The 20,914-nt window shown below is 40.5% G+C and overlaps 1 protein-coding gene across 1 annotated transcript in view; it reads left to right on the forward strand.

The window, feature by feature from the left end:
• Positions 1-15,124: 15,124 nt before the first annotated feature.
• The window catches only part of Spata16 (spermatogenesis associated 16), a 250,773-nt gene continuing 244,983 nt past the window's right edge, over positions 15,125-20,914 (forward strand). Inside the window, exon 1 of the mRNA XM_036189517.1 lies at positions 15,125-15,739. Within this exon, the coding sequence (XP_036045410.1) occupies positions 15,125-15,739 (615 nt within the window). The remainder of the gene's footprint in view (positions 15,740-20,914) is intronic.

Here is a 20,914-nt window from a genome sequence, read left to right on the forward strand (position 1 = left end):
TCACTGGGAGTAACTTGAGCATATATGAGACCTCAAAGCCTGCCTCCACAGTGACACATTTTCTCCAACAAGGCCACAGCTACTCCAACAAAGACACACATCCTAATAGTGCCACTTCCTATGAGCTTATGGGGGCCAGTTACATCCAAACTCCCATACACAGTTTATTTTTTGAATAATTAGACACAACCTAAATGCCAAACAACATGGGAATGACTAAATAAAATACAGGTAATATTATCCCTTATACCTTTTGGACAGAAATTTAATCAGGCTCTGTTCATGGAGAAAGCATGCCTCTGGTTCAGCAGGTTCTCAAGAGTTTCAGCTGAAAGTCTAGTTCCATTCCAACCATTTCTCTGTATCTTTGTCTCACACGACTCTCAAAACTTCATAGTGCTTTTGAAGTTTCCATTTCAGCCTGCTGTTCAATGTAACACCCACAGCTGACAGTATTTAAGTGGTAAAGCAGCCTTGTGCTTAATAGACTTGATCTACACTCTAATATTGACTAAGAGCTGTGGTGGCTTCACTATCACTCACCATTGCACCCACCAGCGGAATGTCAGGGGCTTATCCTCATCCCCATGCTACTGTCCAATAGCCCCAGGATTAAAATGGCTGTAGAGATTTCTTGTAGTGATATTTCTGCTTTATTGCTTAGTATGGTCAGTTGACAATCACTGTTTCTATATGTATATTCACACAAGCTTAACTTTTGTTACCCTTCATTGCCTCCCACAATCCTTTGCTGAGGGAGTTGTGTGTAGACTCTGCCTTTCTCATCGCATCCCAGCTGCCCAGTGCACTCCACCAGACAATGTGATTTTGATGCTGGCTTTCTATGTGTCTCAGGAGCAGCTCTGGGCAGCTTTCTGCTCTAGCCTAAGCACTATAATGTGTCACGAGGGTTTGAGAGACATCATTTGTCAGGTTCGGAGTGATGATCGGCATTCATCAAAGCTTTGTTTTCCAAGCAGTGCTTTGACTTCATAGTTCTCTTTTGCTTGGACTAATGGAAGAATGTTGTGGTGCAGCCTGCTTTTAAATATTTCTACTCATCAAATATAAACAAAACAGTATTCAAAAAGTGAAAGAAAATATTTCCAAAATTATTTTGATATTTAATTCCAAAGTTGATTTCTTCCACATAAAACTTCTTCCACAAATGAAATCACAAGTTTCATCAAAGATTCTGAAGAAATCTTTTTAAATATTGTAAAAAAATTACATACATAGGAAAGAGTATTGTTTCTTTCTCTAAGACAAATATTTACAAGTTAATAAGTACTGTTTGAAAGTGTTTTGTGATTATTTTATTTTCAGTAGAAATACCAAAGCCCAAAATTGGTCAAAGAATCAGGTAAGGCCTCCCTTTGGCTTTGCTTTGTGGTGACTGGATCTGCATAGACTGGGGATGATCTCCAGACCTCCCCTGCCTGTCTCCCCATACCCTGTGTTAAGTGCCACATAGCATTGTTGATTCATTTTCAGGCAGATCCCATTTTTAAATTGTTTATCCAGCCATGTCATAAGTGTCAAAAATTACCTTCTAGTCTACAAAATTTTTTTTCAAAGTGCAAAGCCACACAAGACAGGGAAAGTCTGAGCAGCAGTCTCAACCTGTGGGTTGCAACCCCTTTGGGGGGTTACATATCAGATATTCTGCATATCAGATATTTATAGTATGATTCATAACAGTAGCAAAATTATAGTTATGAAGTGGCAGTGAAATAATCTTAATGTTTGTGGGTCACCATGACATGAGGAACTGTATTAAAAAGGTGAAATAGAGTCATGACAGTTACATTCAGGGTGTTATTCTAGACTGGATCTTATACTAAAGGAAAAATAAGTAATAAAACAATTTTACTGAGATAAAATGGAAACAGTAACTGTAGATTAATCCATAGCATTGCATTGCTGTTAATACCTCTGAATTTGATGGCTGTGTGAACTACAACAGAAAAATTGAGAAATGTGTACTGAGGTATTGTGGCATAATGATGTGTGATGCACCTAGAATACGGGACCCTAGGAAAGACACAGGGATCCCCCAATGACAGAGAAATGGATGAGATCTACATGAACAACCTGGACAACAGGGGGAGTAATGAAGGGCAAGGTTTGAGGGAAAGAAAGCTTAGGGGAGCAGAGGATCCCAGCTGGATCAAGAACAGAAGGGGAGAACAAGGAATAACAGATCATGATAAATGAAGACCACATGAAAACAGGAAGAAACAAAGTGCTGGAGAAGTCCCCAGAAATCCACAATGATACATCCACTATAGACTGCTGGCAATGGTCGAGAAAGCCTGATCTGACCTAGTCTGGTGATCAGATGGCCAAACACCCTAATGGTCGTGCTGGAACTCTCATCCAATAACTGATGGAAGTGGATGCCGAGATCCTCAGCCAGGCCCCAGGTGGAGCTCCAGGAGTCCAAGTGTCAAGAAAGAGGAGGAACTGCAAGAGTGTGAATTGTTGAGACCAAGATTGGAAAAGCACAGGGACAAATAGCCAAACTAATGGAAACACATGAATTATGAATCAAAGGCTGTGGAGCCCCCAGCTGGATCAGGCCCTCTGGATAAGTGAGACAGTTGATTAGCTTGAACTGTTTGGGAGGCACCCAGGCTGTGGTACCTGGACCTGTCCTTAGTGCATGAGCTGGCTGTTTGGAACCTTGGTCTTACACAGGGACACTTTGCTCAGCCTGGAAGGAGAGGACTGGACCTGCCTGTACTGAATCCACCAGGTTGAGTTGAGTCCCCATGGGAGTCTTGGCCCTGGAGGAGATGGGAGTGGAGTGGAGGAGCTAAGGGGAAGGAGGGAGCAGGGCCGGGAGCAGGGAGGACAGGGGCTGATATGTAAAATTAAAACACAAATATAATAAATAAAATTTGAAAATATCAAAACAAAAAAAATGATGTGTGATGCAAGTAACATTATCAAATAACTTGGAAAATAAATAATGAAAATATGTGAGTATGCATATTTGTGAAAATGTAGACACATGTATATATATGCACATATATCAGGCATAAAGTAAGAAACATGTCCAAAATACTTAAAATTTCTAGATGCAGTTAAGAGGCAAGTTTGATTTTTTGGTATTATCTCAACTTTCCTGTAAGTTTAAAGTTCAAAGAAAAAATATTTTTAAGATGGACTTCTTACCTATGGATACATTAAACTTTAATACAAGTTTAAGAGAATGTTTCAAAAGATTTTTTCGTAGTTCTTTAAATAATTTTTTATCTTTTGAAATTAAAATATAATTATATCAGTTCCCTCTTCCCTTTCCTCTCTCTAACACCTCCCATGCATTTCCCTGACCTCAAGTTCATGATCTTTGTCTTGAATTCTTACCTGTATTTAAATGTTTATCTTTATGCCACAGATAAGTATAGTTCTCACCCCTCATCAAAGAAACTTTCCTTTGCAACAAACAAAAGACTATGACTGAAAACCACAGCTTGCCATGGAATACAGAGAACGAGGAGGGAGTGTGTAGGGCCCGGCCTCAGGGGTCTAGATGCAACAGAACTCCTCCACCTAAGGCTTAAGAAATACTTCAGAAGAGAGGGACAGAAAGATTGTGTCAGAAGAACAGGAAGTGTGCTGTGAGAGTGTGTCTCCTAGAAATGTCAGGGAAGTAATACCCATGAGTTCTCACCGACATGGCTGCCTACCCGGGATCAAGACAAGGATGGCACCAGTAGACATACCGACATAGAAGGACTGAATCTCCTGGGGCCGCAACCCTGACAGAACACATCGGAGGAAGGCCAAGAGTGGGAGAAAGTCTTCCATGGGGAAGAGTTAAACTAAATCTTCAGTTCCTGGTTACTGTTCCTTACCTCTGGTAGCATCAGAAGATAAAAGGTTGAGAAATGGCAATTATGAGAACTGTTTGATTTGCATACAGTGGTAGGAGGCAGTGGAGTAAAGAAGACAACCCACTGAAGAGCTCTAAAATGTGGTTAGAGTCTTCACTGTCTGACAGTCAGTGGGCACTTCACCTGCCAGAGATTCCATTTCCAAAACAAAGAAATTGGAGGATGCTGGAAAGTCTCCATCTAGATATGTTCTTTCTGGAAGGTTAAGAAACAAAATGTAAAAGTCTGGAAATAAGAACTTCGCCAGCAGGATTAAATAACTGACCAAACTTAAAGTAACTTTTCCCTTACACAGTCACATAGTATATTATTAGCCTCTTTAAAATTTTGAAACTTTGGTCACTTTTCTAGATGGGCGGGGGTACTGACCACAATGCTCTGAAGAAACATTCCAAACGAGATTCAAACTTTGTCTCAGAATACTCATGACCTTGGCAGGCTGACTGTGTTTCTTCCAGGAAAAATTGTAGGCAAAGGGCTCTGAGTTATACTGAGATGTGACTTCCATTCCAGCCTCCCATTCCTGCCACACAAATAGCTTACTGGTTTTATAATCAAATTAGAGTAGAAACTTTCTAGAAGGACCATTATAGCCTTATAGACCACACTCTTAGTAATAACAGCAAGTGGCTGATTTTGCTGCAAGTTTTAGCTGTAAATGAGCTGTACTGAACTAAAAAAAAAAAAAAGTCAAAGAAATTATTTACTTCCCAGCAAAGCCTAAAATAAAGCCAAATGGGGTAGATGCTTCACAAATATTGTTGATTTAGAATAGCAAACAGACAAACAACCAAAATAGGTACAGGAAAGTATAGGACAGAAAGAATCAAAAGGCTTGCATGCTTGGAGCATTCAGAATGAAGCCAGTTTGTAAAAGGGTAGCTTATGCTTGGGTAATTCCATCTAAGCTGTAGAGTATAAGTTGGATAGCAACAGCAAAAGAAACTGAACCTCCCTTGAATTGCTCAATAAAGTCAGATACAATCAGATAGTCATCCAGTCAACAAACACTGTGGATCTTCTGTCTCAAACATATTCTGATTACATGGTAGGAATGATGAACTATAGTATTGGGATAAGAACTACTGAGAGATTAAAATAGATATGTGACTGGGAGCAGTTTACTTCAGATCTTCAAAGAAGGCTATCTGTGGAAGGGGTGTTTAAGCTATGACCTGGATAGTGTTGGATATAAAAAGAGCCAGTGGAGTGAACATTCCCCAGGCCAAAAAGTGCAACACATCTGAGGTTGGAGTGAGCTTGTTTAACTAGGTGGCTGCCAGTCCACCTGACTATCAAACAGTCCTTGAAGGGAGGAATGAAGATTAAACAATAATATATATGAAAAATAGAGACATAAAGGATAACACCTAGTGTAATAGATGTAAAAGAAAAGACACAGACACAGAATAGCATAGGCGGGACTCTGGGTCAATACCACAGTCACCCTGAGTTTATTCCTCATGAGTATTTTATAGACCATCAAGGGGAGAGGCAAAAGACCTCCCCTCTCAAGGACAAAGTACAGACACATTTAAACACTCCCTTAATTCTCAAAACATCTTGTAGCCATGCCTTACAGCAAAACATCCTGTAATTAGGCCTTGAAGTATAAGACACCTGGTAACCACACCTTTGGCCAAAACATTTTATTATGCAGCCTTGTGGGGCAAAACAAGCTGGACTCTCTGACCTTGAGTCAAGATGAAATAAGGCCACACTATGGAGTCTCTGTGGGCCCCCACAGGTTACTTAACCAGTATAGACTTCAGAAATGAGGGAGAGGCTGACAGATTTTCAGAGGGAGCAGGGACATCAGGGGTTATACTCTGTTGTAGGTATCATGGACTTGCATAGAAGAGTTTTCAGTAAGAACGAGCTGGGATGTGGTAGTGGAGAATGACTATGAATACTATTATATGGGAGATGATGGGTCTTTAAGAATATCAATGATGGGTATGAGTAGAGGCAACAAAACCAATGATTGATTATAGGATGGAAGCTGAAGGAAAGGATTGAAGACAGCTTATAAAGCTTTTTCCTAGACAACTGGGTGGATTCTGGTGACATGTTTTAGGAATGGAGAATTTGAGAGAATGAGAATTAAGATATTAGATTGCAAATTATTAATATCTAGATACATATATTAAACATTCTGAATGAAGATTCTATCTAAGCAGGTTAGTGAACTATTATGTGGTTCAAGGAGCAAGGAATAGAATTATGACACTAGGAAACGGGAGCTTGTGGTGGCATCTGGAGCTACAGCAGGACTGGACTTGACATGATCACCTAAGGACTAGACTCCAGCTGAGAAAGGAGCCTCTGGTGCTCAATTGGGTGGAGAGCAAGAGCCAGCAGCAGCCCAGGAGGCTGCTGTAGATAAATGGTGAATGAGGCAGAGGACCACTGAATGATCATGGCATCACTGGAGAGTAGAAGAATGTTTCACTGAAAACAAGCATTGTCCAATGTGGAGACTGCTCTTTAGAGCTGCAGTTAACACAAGCCTTGGGTCACTAGATTTGAAGTGTGAACGTGATGGCTAATCTATAACAGAAGTCTTGGCAGGATGAGCGGGCTGCAAAGGAGGAAGATATAGTAAAGAGAGCATGAGCTGGAAAAGAGACAGTAAGAAGAACAACTGAATTTTTGCAGGGGAGCCTTGACACATGATGGCAGCTGGCAGAACACCTAAGTCCATTGAAGGTTTTCAGTCTTGTTTCTCATAAGGTCTGCTAGATCAACGTATACATCAGCAGAACTAGTTCAATGCCAAGAGGTAACCTGCAAAGGTCTTTGTCTTAGTTAGGGTTAATATTTCTGTGATAAAAAATTATGACCAAAAACAACTTGGTGAGGAAAAGGTTTATTTGGTTTGCCTACCCTAAATCACAGTCCACTGAGGGAAGCCAAGGCAGGAACACTAACAGGGAGGGACCTGGAGGCAGGAGCTGATGCAGAGGCTTGATCTTTGTGTCTTGCTTAGCCTACTTTCTGAATAGAACCTGAGACCTCCAGGGTCTCAGGGGTGTCACCACTCACAATAGGGAAGGCACTCCCACATCAATCACTAATTAAGAAAATGCCCTAGAGGCTTTCCTGCCTGCAGGTCGATCTTATGGAGGCATTTTCTCAATTATGTTCCCTATTGTCAGCTTGTGTCAAGTTGACATAAAACTAGCCAGGACTGGTGATGGCAAGAGTATAATCTTTGAGAAGAGGAGGAAACATAAACCTCTGAGTGAGGCAGAGGCACCTGCAAGGAACAGTTTGTGGAATTGCCGAACATCTTAAGCGTGGTGTTCTGTAAAACATCTCATCTGATTGCTCCATGAGACTCATAGTTCCGAAAGTAATATTTACACAAGCTGGATAGTTTCTCGTAGGACATGCCATTAGTGAATAATAAACCTGGGATTCAAACTGTTCTTGCAACTCCAAACTGAACACTCTCTCCATTACAGAACGCCTCTGTGAAGCAGCCTTCTCTCCCAGATGTGCACGATGCACTGGCACAAAGAAGCACAGTTGCTTTAATGAATGATCCCGTGTGGTGGTTTAGTGATCAGCAAGTGGTTTGACATTGCATTTGAAGTCTCTAGAATCTATCCATGTGGAATTCATCTGTTTTATATATATAATTTATATAATGACTTCTAGAACATAATAGGTCCATAATTATATTTACAACTAAAGATTTTTTAAAACACTTAAAATCTATTATTTCTTTTTCAACAAATTTGGTTCATATATTTGAATTGACCATAAATTGTGTTTATCTTATCATATTAAAGGGAGTCTCACCCAATAAAACAGAAATAAAGTTAAATACCTGGTTATAAAATTTATAAAAGAAAACATTTTTGATGTGAGGAAAGTAAAAGTGAAAGTTCCTATCACCTGGGCCCAGTCAGGAAGAAGTATTTTTCATATGATCCTAAAGTGGAATTTGCTATCAACTGCCCTGGGTTCAAGTCTCAGGTATGGCCAATTCCCTTGGATACTTTCTGGTTCTTCAATATCATGGTTTCTCTTTTAGTATGAGTAAGCTATGAGTACAAAAAGCTGTGAGGAAAAGAGATTTGACCCAGTGATACAACCTTACGGACTGAGAGCACCTCTGTTGTTAGTGTTTGACAAGTCTTAGCCCATGCACAGTGCTTTACTTAGTTCTTAAACATGTGCTGTGAGACAAATCAACCCTCCCTCCCAACAATAGTCTGCTATTCTTACAGTGTTACCTGGATGAAAGAGAAGAGGAATCACTGGAATGGGGACATTGACTCTCCCTTCCCAAAAACTCATTTCTGAACACCTTTAAAACTGCCTCACTTAGGTGTTCTTACCAAAGCAGAAATATTATTGCTGCTACACACCCCAGCCATACATTCTCATAGCACTGAGGGCCAGCTGTGTTCTAGGCTCTGCAGAAACTGTGCATTCACATAGGAAATGGGCTGAGACTGTGCATTCACATAGGAAATGGGTTGGGAGCATCTCCTTGGAAAGGGGTTGTTTATCTATCCATACATCTTCCCTGCCCATCCTCCACCTCTGCCTTCGCCTGCTGTGAACACTGACATGCCAAGACCTGGTCAACTTTAATCTCTCCTGTGGCACCTAGCACAGCACCCCAATCATGACTGAAGGACTTAGTACGTGACTATTAGACAGGGGGAATATTTTGGAGAATGTTTTTAAAAATAACAATGTGTACTGGTAGACTAACAAGCAAGGTGTTTTTCCTCATAATGTCTCTCTGGTTACATTTAACAGCAAGTTAAAATTAGATCTTTTTTTTTTTTAAAGAAAGAAAACCATAGCAACTGTGATGTTGAATGTTTCAGAGAGCACATTTTTAAAGATTCTCTGCTTCTCAATTGCCCAGGTTTGAGCTTCCTGTTCCAGAAAAAAAAAAAAAATCTAAGAATTTTTTCTAATAACCTTGTAAACTACTGATTGAGGCTAGGTAATAGAAACCCCCATGTAGAACAGAAAGCTTGATGCCATGCTTGAAATCTTTAAAAAAAAAAAAATACACTGACTAAATGTGAAATGGTTGCCTGATAGAAGTGATTGGGCATTGATGTTTCTTGCTTTCCTGTACCTGTGTTTATTATAAGCCCCCAGAGACCATTCAAATGTTTCTTGTCAGCATTTGCTTGAGAGCTTCTTTATCTATGCCATGTGGACATGAGGAAATCAGTCCTACTATGTGGACTTCTAAGTTACAGAACAAGCATTTTTTAGAATGCCACCTACAAATACATTTGACATTCATGATGGTTGACAAATAGTTTTCCCTAAAAGTATTTTTTATTGAAATAAAGATTAAAATGTAGCCTTGGGAACACTGACTAATGCCATGTTAATCAAACTGACTCCTAAAAAAAATAGTGAAGAGGTTGATAGTTTAAATCTAGCTCTTACATGACTCATTTGAACAATCAAGAAGAAAATGTACTTCACCTTTGATGAGATTAAAACAAAGCAAAATCTATCAAAGTCGCTCATAATCAACTTCTTCTGAAAAGTTTTTGCTTTACTGTCAGACAAAGAGCTCTAGTTGGACCTGATGCCACAGGCATCCCAGTTACTCAGGAGGCTGAGGCAGGAGTGTGGCACATTCAAGCCCTACATGGGCTGCAGAGTGAATTCAAGACAAGCCTTGGAAACTCAGTAAATGTCTAGATAAGAGATAGAGAAAGGGAGGGAGGGAGGGAGGAAGGGAGAGAAGGAGAGAGGGAAGGAGGAAGGGGAGAAATTATGAACTTGGTTGGTAAATATATGGAATTAGAAAAGATCATATGGAATGAGGTAACCTAGACCCAGAAAGACAAATGTTGCATGTTCTCTTTTATCTGAGTCTCCTAGCTCCAAATCTTCAGATGTAAACTCATACCCTGGATTAACTGCAGGAACAAGGAAAGTGAAATGGGACCATTGCCAAGATGGGGAGATTGAGGTGTAATAGAGCGGGGGAATAGAAGGATACAAGTAATCTGATCAGGGAAACATGGGCTCTAGTTAAGGAGAGAGAGGGAGATAAATACAGAAGAAGAGGAGAAGAGGGCAAAATTACAGTAAGGTATCTTTAAAAGTCATAAGGAATCACACTATTAACTACCTAAAAACACCTGTAGTATGTAAGGCAGTGTATAAATATACATGTATAGTTTAAATGAAATTTCTTGTCTGGGCTGACAATGCTCCCTCTGGGAGCTAAAAACTACATAACAAAAACCACAGAAGTAGGTATGAGAAGCCCTCATTTGAATTGTTGGCAAGGGTTGTCCAAGAGATTTCCAAAACATTGCAGGGTATTGCTATTGCCTTTGATTGCCCCTGAGAGATGGAAGAAATGTCTCTATTGCTGAAGACACCATGTCTTCAGAAACAGAGCCTAGAGACTTCAGAGCTAGGGCTGACCTGAGTGTCTCCTTTTTGAGAGGTAGCTTTCCTGGTATTAGGAGACAGGATGCAAACTTCCAAAAGGAGGGAAGCAACCAACATTCCCATCCAGCTATGATGCCTATAAACAACAACAAACAACATGGTATGCATGCTACTACTGCAACTCTAAGGTTGCAGTAGTAGCATGCATACCTTGGAGGTAGCCAACAGCTCTCTAATTTGACTTAAGTCTCAACAAGAAGGAAACCATATCTGGTACTGGAAACCCAGGTGAAGTCATGGATCTTAGAGGAGACCCTACAACCACCACTTTACTAAACCATCATAATCCCTAAATTCTAAATATTTATCTGCACTACACCTCATGAAGGAAACTTCTCTGCAACAGGTCATGACCATTACATAAAACCATGACCAATCAAAATGCAGAGTTGTAGAACCCAGTCCCAGTTATACATCAACAATGCAACTCTAGAATCTAAGGCTCAGGGATCACTGGAAGAAAAAAGTGTGGGAAGATTATAAGAGCCAGAGGATCTGGGAGTTTTCTCTGAATGTGTCTCCTAACAAGGTCAGAAGCTACACCCATAAAGTCTGAGTGCTTACACATGAGCTGAATAAGGACAGCAACAGGCATGCCAGAATGAATGGAGGAAGACCACAAGGCTTCATCCTGCACAGAGAACTACAGACAACTAGAGAATGCTGGGAGGAGAGAAATAGTCTTCCCCATGGGAGAGCACAACAACTGGTTATTCAATACCAAATGTTCAGCCTTGAAAACATACATATGAGTAACATTATTCATACTGAATTGACTATATTTTTGTATTTAGGGATATAATATGTATAGACATATATGTATGCAATAATAATCAGTGACAAAGGAGTCCATGAATTTGAAGAGAACAAGGAGAGGTATATGAACGGCTTTGGAAGGGGGAAATGATGTAATGTATTTTCAAAAAGTAAGAAGTAGCTAAAAGAACAAGTACAAGGAAGGTGGAGGATATCACTCCATGATAGAATTCTTGCCTTGAATAACCTTGATTTGTTCCCCAGGTCTTAAAAAAATTCCATGTGGAAGACTGTTTCTCTTACACTCAATATTCCATAATTGTCAGTAGTTCTTTGTATAGGTTGAGACCTCCTGGCTTTCTAAATTTCCCCGTCCACATTAGTATGTCTATTGTTGTTCTTGCCCAGCTCACGTTTGGGCAATCATGTTGGTAAGACACTGTGAGTGTGGCTTCTGACATTGCTAGGAGACACAAGCTCATGTCAAACCCTGTTCCTTTGGCTCGTACAATTGTTCTACTTCCTCTTCTGCAATGATCCAAAAGACAACGATTTTGAAGGGAGAGCAAGGGGTGATAAATGGGAGCAATTGGAGGGTGGAAAGGGAAGGAGAAATGAAGTAAGTATATTACAATCTCAAAATATAAAAGAATCTTTTTTTAGGTTCCAACTTTATTTTCTCCAAGTACATGTAACTTAGTCTTTGTTTTACAGCATATGTTTTGACCTACATGTTTTGAACAACTGAGTTTAGAACACTGAGCTAATGTCTGAATAAGTGTAGAATGATTCTGCTTCTAGACAGCTTATTGGAAGAAGTCAGTTGTGCATACATAACTGATATGTTTGGAGAGGACAGAGATGGGCAGTTGCTGTCTAGGAACTGCTGTCTGGGTTAGGACAGGTAAATGAGGTGGGAATGTGATGGAAAAATTCTAGTAGGCATACTGAAAATGAGCATCTTCCGGAATTAGCAGAATGTTTATCTTGAGTTCAATGAGTGGGAAATAAGGGCTAGATGTGTGTGCGGCTAGATGGGGAAAGACTTGGTGAACCACATCACTTCATTGCAATTTTGTAACTGCTACAAGTTTTGAGAGCAGTTCCATAGCTCTTCTGTCCAGCACCTTGGCTTTTATAAGGAACATCTTCTACCTCTGAAATTAAAGACACTTGACCAACTGCCACTACTGTGAAACAGAGGTTGGTTTGAGCCCTGTGCTTTCAGACTCTCAATTTAAGGACACATGTTGACATTCAGGACTTTATTCTGTGGTGAGGAAGGGGGACCTAAATTTCTTGTTTCTTGGAACAAGTTTGGAATAACTGACCTTTTAGATGTCTGGATGTTAAAGGTTTGTCCATCTGTTCAATACCTCTGAATGCTCTATAAACACACTGTCTGCTTTCTACTCCTCTGTAATTATTGTTTCTACAAATCTACTGGGGCATTTAAAAAATGGTGATTTCCATGAAACAGCTGAAGGGTTGCTATAGAAGCACTCTGGAGCCTCTGTTACAAAATAAAAATAAAAAAATAAATAATAAAGAGAGAGAGGCACATCTTCAGGGATAGGTGGGAAGAGGCCTGTGGGAGAAAGGATGTGAAGACAGTAGAGCCTTCAGGAGAAGCAGGTACAGAGTCGGGTACGAATTTACAGGTGAAAGATACAAAGTCAACACTGGTAGCCAGGTAGTGTTGCTGCAGATGCTAAAGTATTATATCAACCAGCCATAGACAAGCTGTGATGTTTTTAGCCTCTGGCACTTGATGTAAATATCTGGGATAAGAAACCTGAGAGAAATTTTTGGAGCAGTTCACCTACCAACATTTATTGTTCATATTTATATATAGTCTACTGTGAGAATGAATCTTACTAGCAGCTATTTTGAGCACCATGAAAATTTCAAAATCTGTACCTGTGCTACAAAAAGAACTTTACTGACATAGATGTTTGTCTGGGAATCCACTCACTGGAGATCCCAACTAAAGCACTGGAACTATTTTCACTCAGCCCAAATCCTTTGTGGTACAAGAACAGGGTGATGGCTGGCACTGTCTTCCTCTCTCCCTTAAGTAGAATATTCCAAGATGGTGCTTTGATCAAGGTGGAGTGGTGGCGCTGGACCTGGGAGTCACTGCTGTGCCCCTCTCCCTTAGGAAGTTAGAGCTTAACTTAGCAAAGATGGTTACCTTTCAGAAATTAATTCTGTCAGGCAATCATGAGTCTTGTATTTAACTTTTGATAACTAATACCCAAGGTAATTATTATTGGAATTAGATATTTCTCTCTGTGTGTGCATATGTGTGTGCAGGTGAACATAGAAGACCAGAGAGAAATGTTGGCTGTCCTCCTCTGCCTTTCTCCATCCTTTCTAAGACAGTCTCTCACTGAATGTTCAGTGTTCCAGCTTTGATCCTCCTGGCTCTGCCCCCAAACAGCAAGGTTACAGGCATACATAGCCATGCTTGGCTTTTATGTGGATGCTGCAGACTTGGACTCAGATTGTCTTGCTTTCACAGCAATCTCTCTTACCTATTTGGTCTTACTTATGAGGTAATAGACCGTCCTGGTCTGTTCTTTCATATTTTCATGTATAGCATAAACCATTTCTGTAATATCTACATATAAGGGTAGTGAAAGAAAAAATTTTAACCTCAAATGTTAAAGCACAATTTTATGTCTTGCACTTTTTTTCCTTAAGATTGAACTGGGTCTCAGTTCATGATATAACAAAGGTCCTTTGTAGCCAAACTGCTGTCTCTCAAATAGACAAAGGAAAGCAATCAATAGTAGCAAAATAATAAGATCTAAAAAGCTTCTCAAGTGTTTTCCTTTAGTAGGGGAGTATCCTCATAGGTTAAAAGAAACACAATGTTAGATTTTTATCTCATTGTATCTTGTGATCATATTCAGCTGTGTTCCAGCTTTTTCCTTGTTTCTTTGTGTCTGATGTGAGTATACTTACAGCTACGCTAAAAAGGGACATGATAGTGGAGAGACTCTAAACAAGGAGTCAGTGAGTATCCAGTGGTTGGTTCTGGTGAAAGCAGTATGTGTCCATGGAGAAGTATCAGCCCCCCAACACCATCCTTTAGATTCTTTGTAAGGAAAAAAAAAGAAAAGAAAAGAAACAAATAAACAAACAAAATTGTGCCCATATGGACTATGATTAAGTCAGAGAATCAGATGACAGTAATTATTAGATTCTAGAGCGTTTTCTATTTTCCGAAAAATCTAGAAGCAGAGTTAATATGAAAAATCCTCCATACCAGGGGACTGTTGAGTGTGTTGAGCATCAGTACAATGGGAAAATGTTTCATATTGTATACCACATTAATGTCATTACTATAGACACAGCAGCACAGTCGACTGCAGATGATCTCTGAGTCACTGGAAGTTCAAGGTCACATTCTTCTGGTCTGAAAGCCTGTTTTAACAAGCAACTGCCTTTAAAGATGCTTCAATGTGAGGCTTTGTTATTAATAGAGTAAACAGATAAAGAAAACACTGTGAATGCTGTGCTCACATTTCTGGAAGTTTAACAGAAGAAGTGGATTTTGTTTCTGCTCCCAAGTCCATCATGCAGGGTAGCAATGGGCTTTGAAATGAATTCTGGCCCACCTGCCTTTCTGAGAAAATTAATATAGAAATGGATTTTTATAACTTTTTTGTCTTCTATGGCTATGTATAAGATTTTCCTATTCAATGACTTTGGGTTTCTCATAAAAAAAGGTTTATTCAGTGCTGTTCAGCTGTAAACTATTTTTCACACAACATCTAGATGTGTTTTGGTGAGGTCTTACCTTAGTGAGTTTTGTGATTGAAACATCCATTGGCCTGGGAGGGCAATCAGTGGATGGTATAAATTCAATTGTATTCTATGACAAGGATCTATGATGAATAAAACAATATTTGAAATGCAACTGACTATAAGCTAAACCACTGGGATTTCACAATAACGACTTTCCTCTTTGTCTCCCGCAGGAGTCTGAGGGTGGACCAATGGAGTCCTGCAAGAGCAGGACTTTGGAGACTACAGTAAAGAGAGTCTATCGTGATCTGCTTATTCCAAAGACAAATACAAGCAAGAAAATGTCCACCTTGACAAACTCACCCAACAGCCTGGAAGTGTCCCCCGAAATGAAGAAGAGCTTTGGAGAAAAACAAACAGAAATCTCAAATGAGAGAATAAAACTCACAAAGAGCATCAAGGAAAAGCAAAGCAGTGAATTAGAGAAAGTGGCCCTTAAACGGAGGGCTGAGGGAGAGGAGAAGCTGGCTGGGAAGAGAGAAGCTAAGATAATGGAACTTGACAATCAGCTAGTCACCGCCATTCCTCTGCCTCACATCCCCTTAAAGAACATAATGGATGTGGAAATGAAGCTGGTCTATGTTGATGAAGAGGATGTGAGCTACGAATTTGCCCAGCCCTACACATTCGCTGGGCTTCAAGCAACAGGCCAGACCGCTACCATGATGCCACCTGCAAGTGCACGGGATCTCACCACCCTGCCACAGATTGACAAATGGCTTCAGGTAGCTTTGAAAGATGCCAGCTCTTGCTATAGACAGAAGAAATACGCGGTGGCAGCAGGACAGTTCAGAACGGCCCTTGAGGTATGAGATGAAAGACGGTATAGATGAACAGAGAACTATGAAGTGAAAAGTGGCAATTACACTGAGTCTTTCTAATTGCAATGTAGTGAATAGTGGTCATGTCATGGGTTAGAAACATTTAATGCCATAATTAAGAGTTCTAAAGTTATATAAAGCAAGTAAGGTGTGCCTATAGATTACTATGCCTGTTAATATCTAACATGCTTTTTCTGCTTACAAACCCAGAAGCACATTGGCAACATATGTACAAATGTGATTCGTTTTGTAATCTGGGTATACACCTACAAAACCTATGGAGTACCAATACAGTAGTAGTGTGTTAAATATATCCTTTCTAATTGCAGGTATTACATGAATCCATAAATAATCCCTTTTATGTGTCTCTGCAAGCAAACCCTTAGTTTTTAGCATAGGCTGATGATTTACATGCAATACTTAATATAAAGGATACAATTTTCCTTAAAATGTCCTTCCTATTCCAACAAAATTTATGACTAATTATTATGCTATCTACAAGCAGGTGAAGTTTGTCTTCTTCATAGAATGAAGAAGTTGCTAGTGGACTGAAATAAATCTAAGAATCACTGTTAAACATAGAATGAGTCATGAGAAAATGTCTGTGGTGTGATGACTCACTTAGCATTTGGAATAAGCCAGTCCCATAGCTACAAGTCCCAATGACGTGGCACAATTGATGTCTGCCTGTGTATTTCATTAATTACAAAAACACATCTCAGTGAATTCTTGATATGCCCACTGAGCATGAAGACTTCAAAAGATGGTGAAAGAAAGTGTGATTCGTTTTGAATTTTCATCTTGAATGGATCAGTATAGTAATAGGATATAAATGTGGCATCAAAGAAAACCTGATCCTCCATGAGGTCCAGAAAGAGGCCTGGCGTTAAATGTAAGGTGTTGAGGTATAGATTTAGAGTAAAATATTTCCACTATCGCCTACATGTTAAATGACTAAATCTATAAAGAATTACTAATAGGAAAAAATGAAAAATATTATCTCTAAATATTTAAAAAGGAACTGAACACACATATTTTCAAATAGATGTGAAGTGATTCACTAGCACTCAAGACAATTGATCTGTTTTCATAGAGTCATCCTCACCCCAACCGGAAGTGTGATATGCCATGTATAGCTTGGGGATGTTATTTCTACATCCTGTTATAGTAATTAGGAAGTGCTGGAACACCAGGTCTATCCATCAGCTTCGGAAAGAACCCCCTCTACTTTGAGCTGTTCTAGCCCCCAGTTCTCTGGCCAAGGACAGCATACTCAAGGAAGACTCCATCTAGACTGCTGTGCATTTCTGCACAGGCCATTGCATTGTCTACTGGTGTTTGTTCCAATAGGCATATTCTTTTGGGGGGAAGATAGAAAGAAAAAATCATTTTTTCAATGGAAAAAGATATAAAAAATAAGAAATTGTGCTATAAAGCTTGAAGTTAAAAGTATGTAAGAAGGCAGTATTAACTGGAAGAAAATATCTAGTTTTTTATAAAATCCAGTGTTCATAGAGCTAAAAATTAGTGTCAAGATTTAAAGACCTAAAGGTGTGTTTGTACTGAAAACTGCATCTCTCTCTCCTCCCTCTTCTCCTCTCTCTCTTCTCTCTCTCCCTCCTCCCCCTCTCTCTCCCTCCTCCCCCTCTCTCTCCCTCCTCCCCCTCTCTCTCCCTCCTCCCCCTCTCTCTCCCTCCTCCCCCTCTCTCTCCCTCCTCCCCCTCTCTCTCCCTCCTCCCCCTCTCTCTCCCTCCTCCCCCCTCTCTCCCTCCTCCCCCCTCTCCCTCCTCCCCCTCTCTCCCTCCTCCCCCTCTCTCTCCCTCCTCCCCTCTCTCTCCCTCCTCCCCTCTCTCTCCCTCCTCCCCCTCTCTCTCCCTCCTCCCCCCTCTCTCTCCCTCCTCCCTCTTCTCCTCTCTCTCTCTCTTCTCTCTCTCCCTCCTCTCCCCTCTCTCCCTCCTCCCCTCTCTCCCTCCTCCCCCCTCTCTCCCTCCTCCCCCCTCTCTCTCCCTCCTCCCCCCTCTCACTCCCTCCTCCCCCCTCTCTCTCCCTCCTCCCTCTTCTCTCTCACCCTGCATTCCCTTTCCCCCTCCCCTCCCCTCTTCTTTCTCTCCTTTCCCCTTCTCTCTCTCCTGGATCTTAGGAAAGCTCTGGATGCTGACACTAATTACTGGTAATTAACAAAGGTAATTATTTTGAGACCAAAACTTTAGCTTAGACATCTGGCCTAGCTTTTGTTTAATTACCTTGGGAGTTAACTTTGAAATCTTCTAAGGAATGTCTCTTTATAAACCAAAGCTTCTGGGAATAGAACAGTTTCTTCGCTTCTTTAACCCTTCTTCTCTTGGATTTAAACTTCTAAATGCAATACTCCCACAGGGTTTTCAGGGGCTGTCATGTAGCACGCCCTCTTCCTCATTGCTTGGTGTGGCTTTTAAGAAGGCAGGTCACAGACAAGGTGAAGTGACGACCATGACACTGGAGGGGAGCCTATATTAACAAATATCTGTGTGTGAATAAACGTGGGTCATATTCAACTACAAATGACAACATCTGAAGTGAGTGTCTGGTGGGGACATAGTTGACTCATGGAAATGCATGTAGCCAAGAATGAGTACAATATGGTCATCAAGGGTTGGGGATTTAGCTCAGTGGTAGAGCACTTGCCTAGCAAGCGCAAGGCCCTGGGTTCAATCCTCAGCTCAAAAAAACAAAACAAAACAAAACAACAACAACAACAACAAAAACTCTGTTCATTTGCCGGTTGGTGGTAGCGCATGCCTTTAATCCCAGCACTTGGGAGGCAGAGCCAGGCGGATCTCTGTGAGTTTGAGGCCAGCCTGGTCTACAAAGCAAGTTCCAGGAGAGGCGCAAAGCTACACAGAGAAACCCTGTCTCAAAAATATATATATATATATATGGTCGTCAAAACACCAAATTATAACAAAATTCTCTTAAGAGGTAGCTTAGACTTTATGATCCAAAATAGCTGTTCTTGGGCCTGAGAGATGGCTCAGAGGTTAAGAACACCGACTGCTCTTCCAGGGGTACTGAGTTCAATTCCCAGCACTCACATAGTGGCTCACAAAATAGCTGTTCTTGCTAAGCATTCTAGATAACCCAAAGGGGTGGGGGAAGTATGGAGAGCAGAGATGGCAGAAGCACTCTCCACAGTGTTGTGCCCAACATCCCCACCGCTTCTCCACTGACAAGAACGTCATCAAGGAACCACATACACTGCAGGGGAGGCTGGGAAGACAGTATCCCCAGAAGTCCTCACACTGAGACCTTCTAGGATACAGGAATCAAGGTAAAAGGAACCTTTCTCCCCATGAGTACTTACTGTGGGAAACATATTGGGAGGCATGTAACAGGCTTGCTAAATAAGTGGAACACAATCAGTTATGGGAACATACAGAGGCTAGGTAGCTTGTGGGTGAATACAGGGCCAGCAAGTGAAACAGAAAACCAGCCACACTCTGGCCAAAACTCCTGGAGATTTGTAAATATTTATTGATTGGCATGATATTTTCCAGTACATCTAATAAGCCTTTTGAGCTGGTTTGAATAGGAATGTCCCCCATAGGCTCATGTATTTGAAGGCTTGGTCATTAGGGAGTGGCACTACTTGACAGGGATTAGGAGGTGTGGCCTTGTTGGCCTTGGGGTTTCAAAGCCAGGCCCAGTGTCTTTCTCTTCTGCTGCCTTTGGATCTGGATGTAGAACTCTCAGCCACAGTGTCTCAGCTCTCAGCTACCAACTCTGAGCTACCTGTGTGGCACCATGCTGCCTATCATGAGGGTAATCGACTACACCTCTGAAACTGTAAAACAGGTCTATTTAAATGATTTCCTTCATAAGAATTGCCATGGTCATGGTTTCTCTTCACAACAATAGAATACTGACTAAGACACCTTTGTTTTTTAAAGTCACTACCTATATAAATACATTTACAATAATATTTTATATAAAATAAAGTAGTATGCAAAGACTCAGAAGACAGTTTAACTCCTCCAAAGTGGTCAACTTTCAGTATTTCAGAAAAGGTCTGGTATTTATGTAAATGTGCTTGGAGAAGTAATTTGTCTCTACATGCATTATTTTTACCATGTAAACTTGAACCAATTATGCAGATAAGACTAGTCCTTCAGTTTCATTCAAATTATTCATCATTCACTCTTGTATTTGTGTTCATATCAGAAGCTAAATCATTCAATCAAAAGGTATACACTGATGATAAAAAACAGTAGTGTACATCATATTCATTCCTAGATGCTATTTCCCTATAGTTTTGGGGAGATAACTGTATGAATTCTGTCATTGGGGCCTATGAGATAGCTCAACATCTCTTGCTATGGAAGTCTGAATATCTGTTTGATCCCTGGAACTCATAGTGAAAGAAGAGCACCAACTCCTGAAAGATGTCCTTGTCTTCCACTTATCTGCCATGACACACACATGTATGTGCATGTGTGCACACACCCAACCATAATAAATTAAAATGTAAAAAATATCTACTCACTATAAAAAAAATCATAGAACTTCCCTGAGTAAAAGCCTAGCATTGGTTTCATATAATCACACTTGCATACTAGTAAATGTATACTACCATTCAATAATTAAAACATTCTGCCAATAAAACAGGAAAACCAAGGGCACAGAGAAGCTCAACACTCATATTTCTCTTTCAGAAGACCTGAGTTTAGTTGGCAGCATCCATGTCAGTTGCTCACAACCACTTATAACTCCAGCTCCAGAGGATCAGACACCCTCTTCTGGATTCTGCAGGCACAGACACACACAGACACACACACACAGAGACACACACACACACACACACACACACACACACACACAGAGACAGAGAGAGAGAGAGAGAGAGAGAGAGAGAGAGAGAGAGAGAGAGAGAGACAGACAGAAAGAGAGAAAGAGAGAGAGAAATGAAAAGATATATATATGGCAGGGTTTCTCTGTATAACAGTTCTGGTTGTCCTGGAACTCTCTTTGTAGACCAGGCTGGCCTCAAACTCACAGAGATCTACCTTCCTCTGTCTCTCATGCTGGGATTAAAGGAGTGTGCCACTACTGCCCCACTATAAAAATATTTTTATGTCAGAAAATATTAGTCAAACATTCTAGCAACACTCTCATGGGACATATAAT

This window comes from Onychomys torridus, chromosome 6 (genome assembly GCF_903995425.1).
Source record: "Onychomys torridus chromosome 6, mOncTor1.1, whole genome shotgun sequence".
In the NCBI taxonomy this organism is placed as follows: domain Eukaryota; kingdom Metazoa; phylum Chordata; class Mammalia; order Rodentia; family Cricetidae; genus Onychomys; species Onychomys torridus.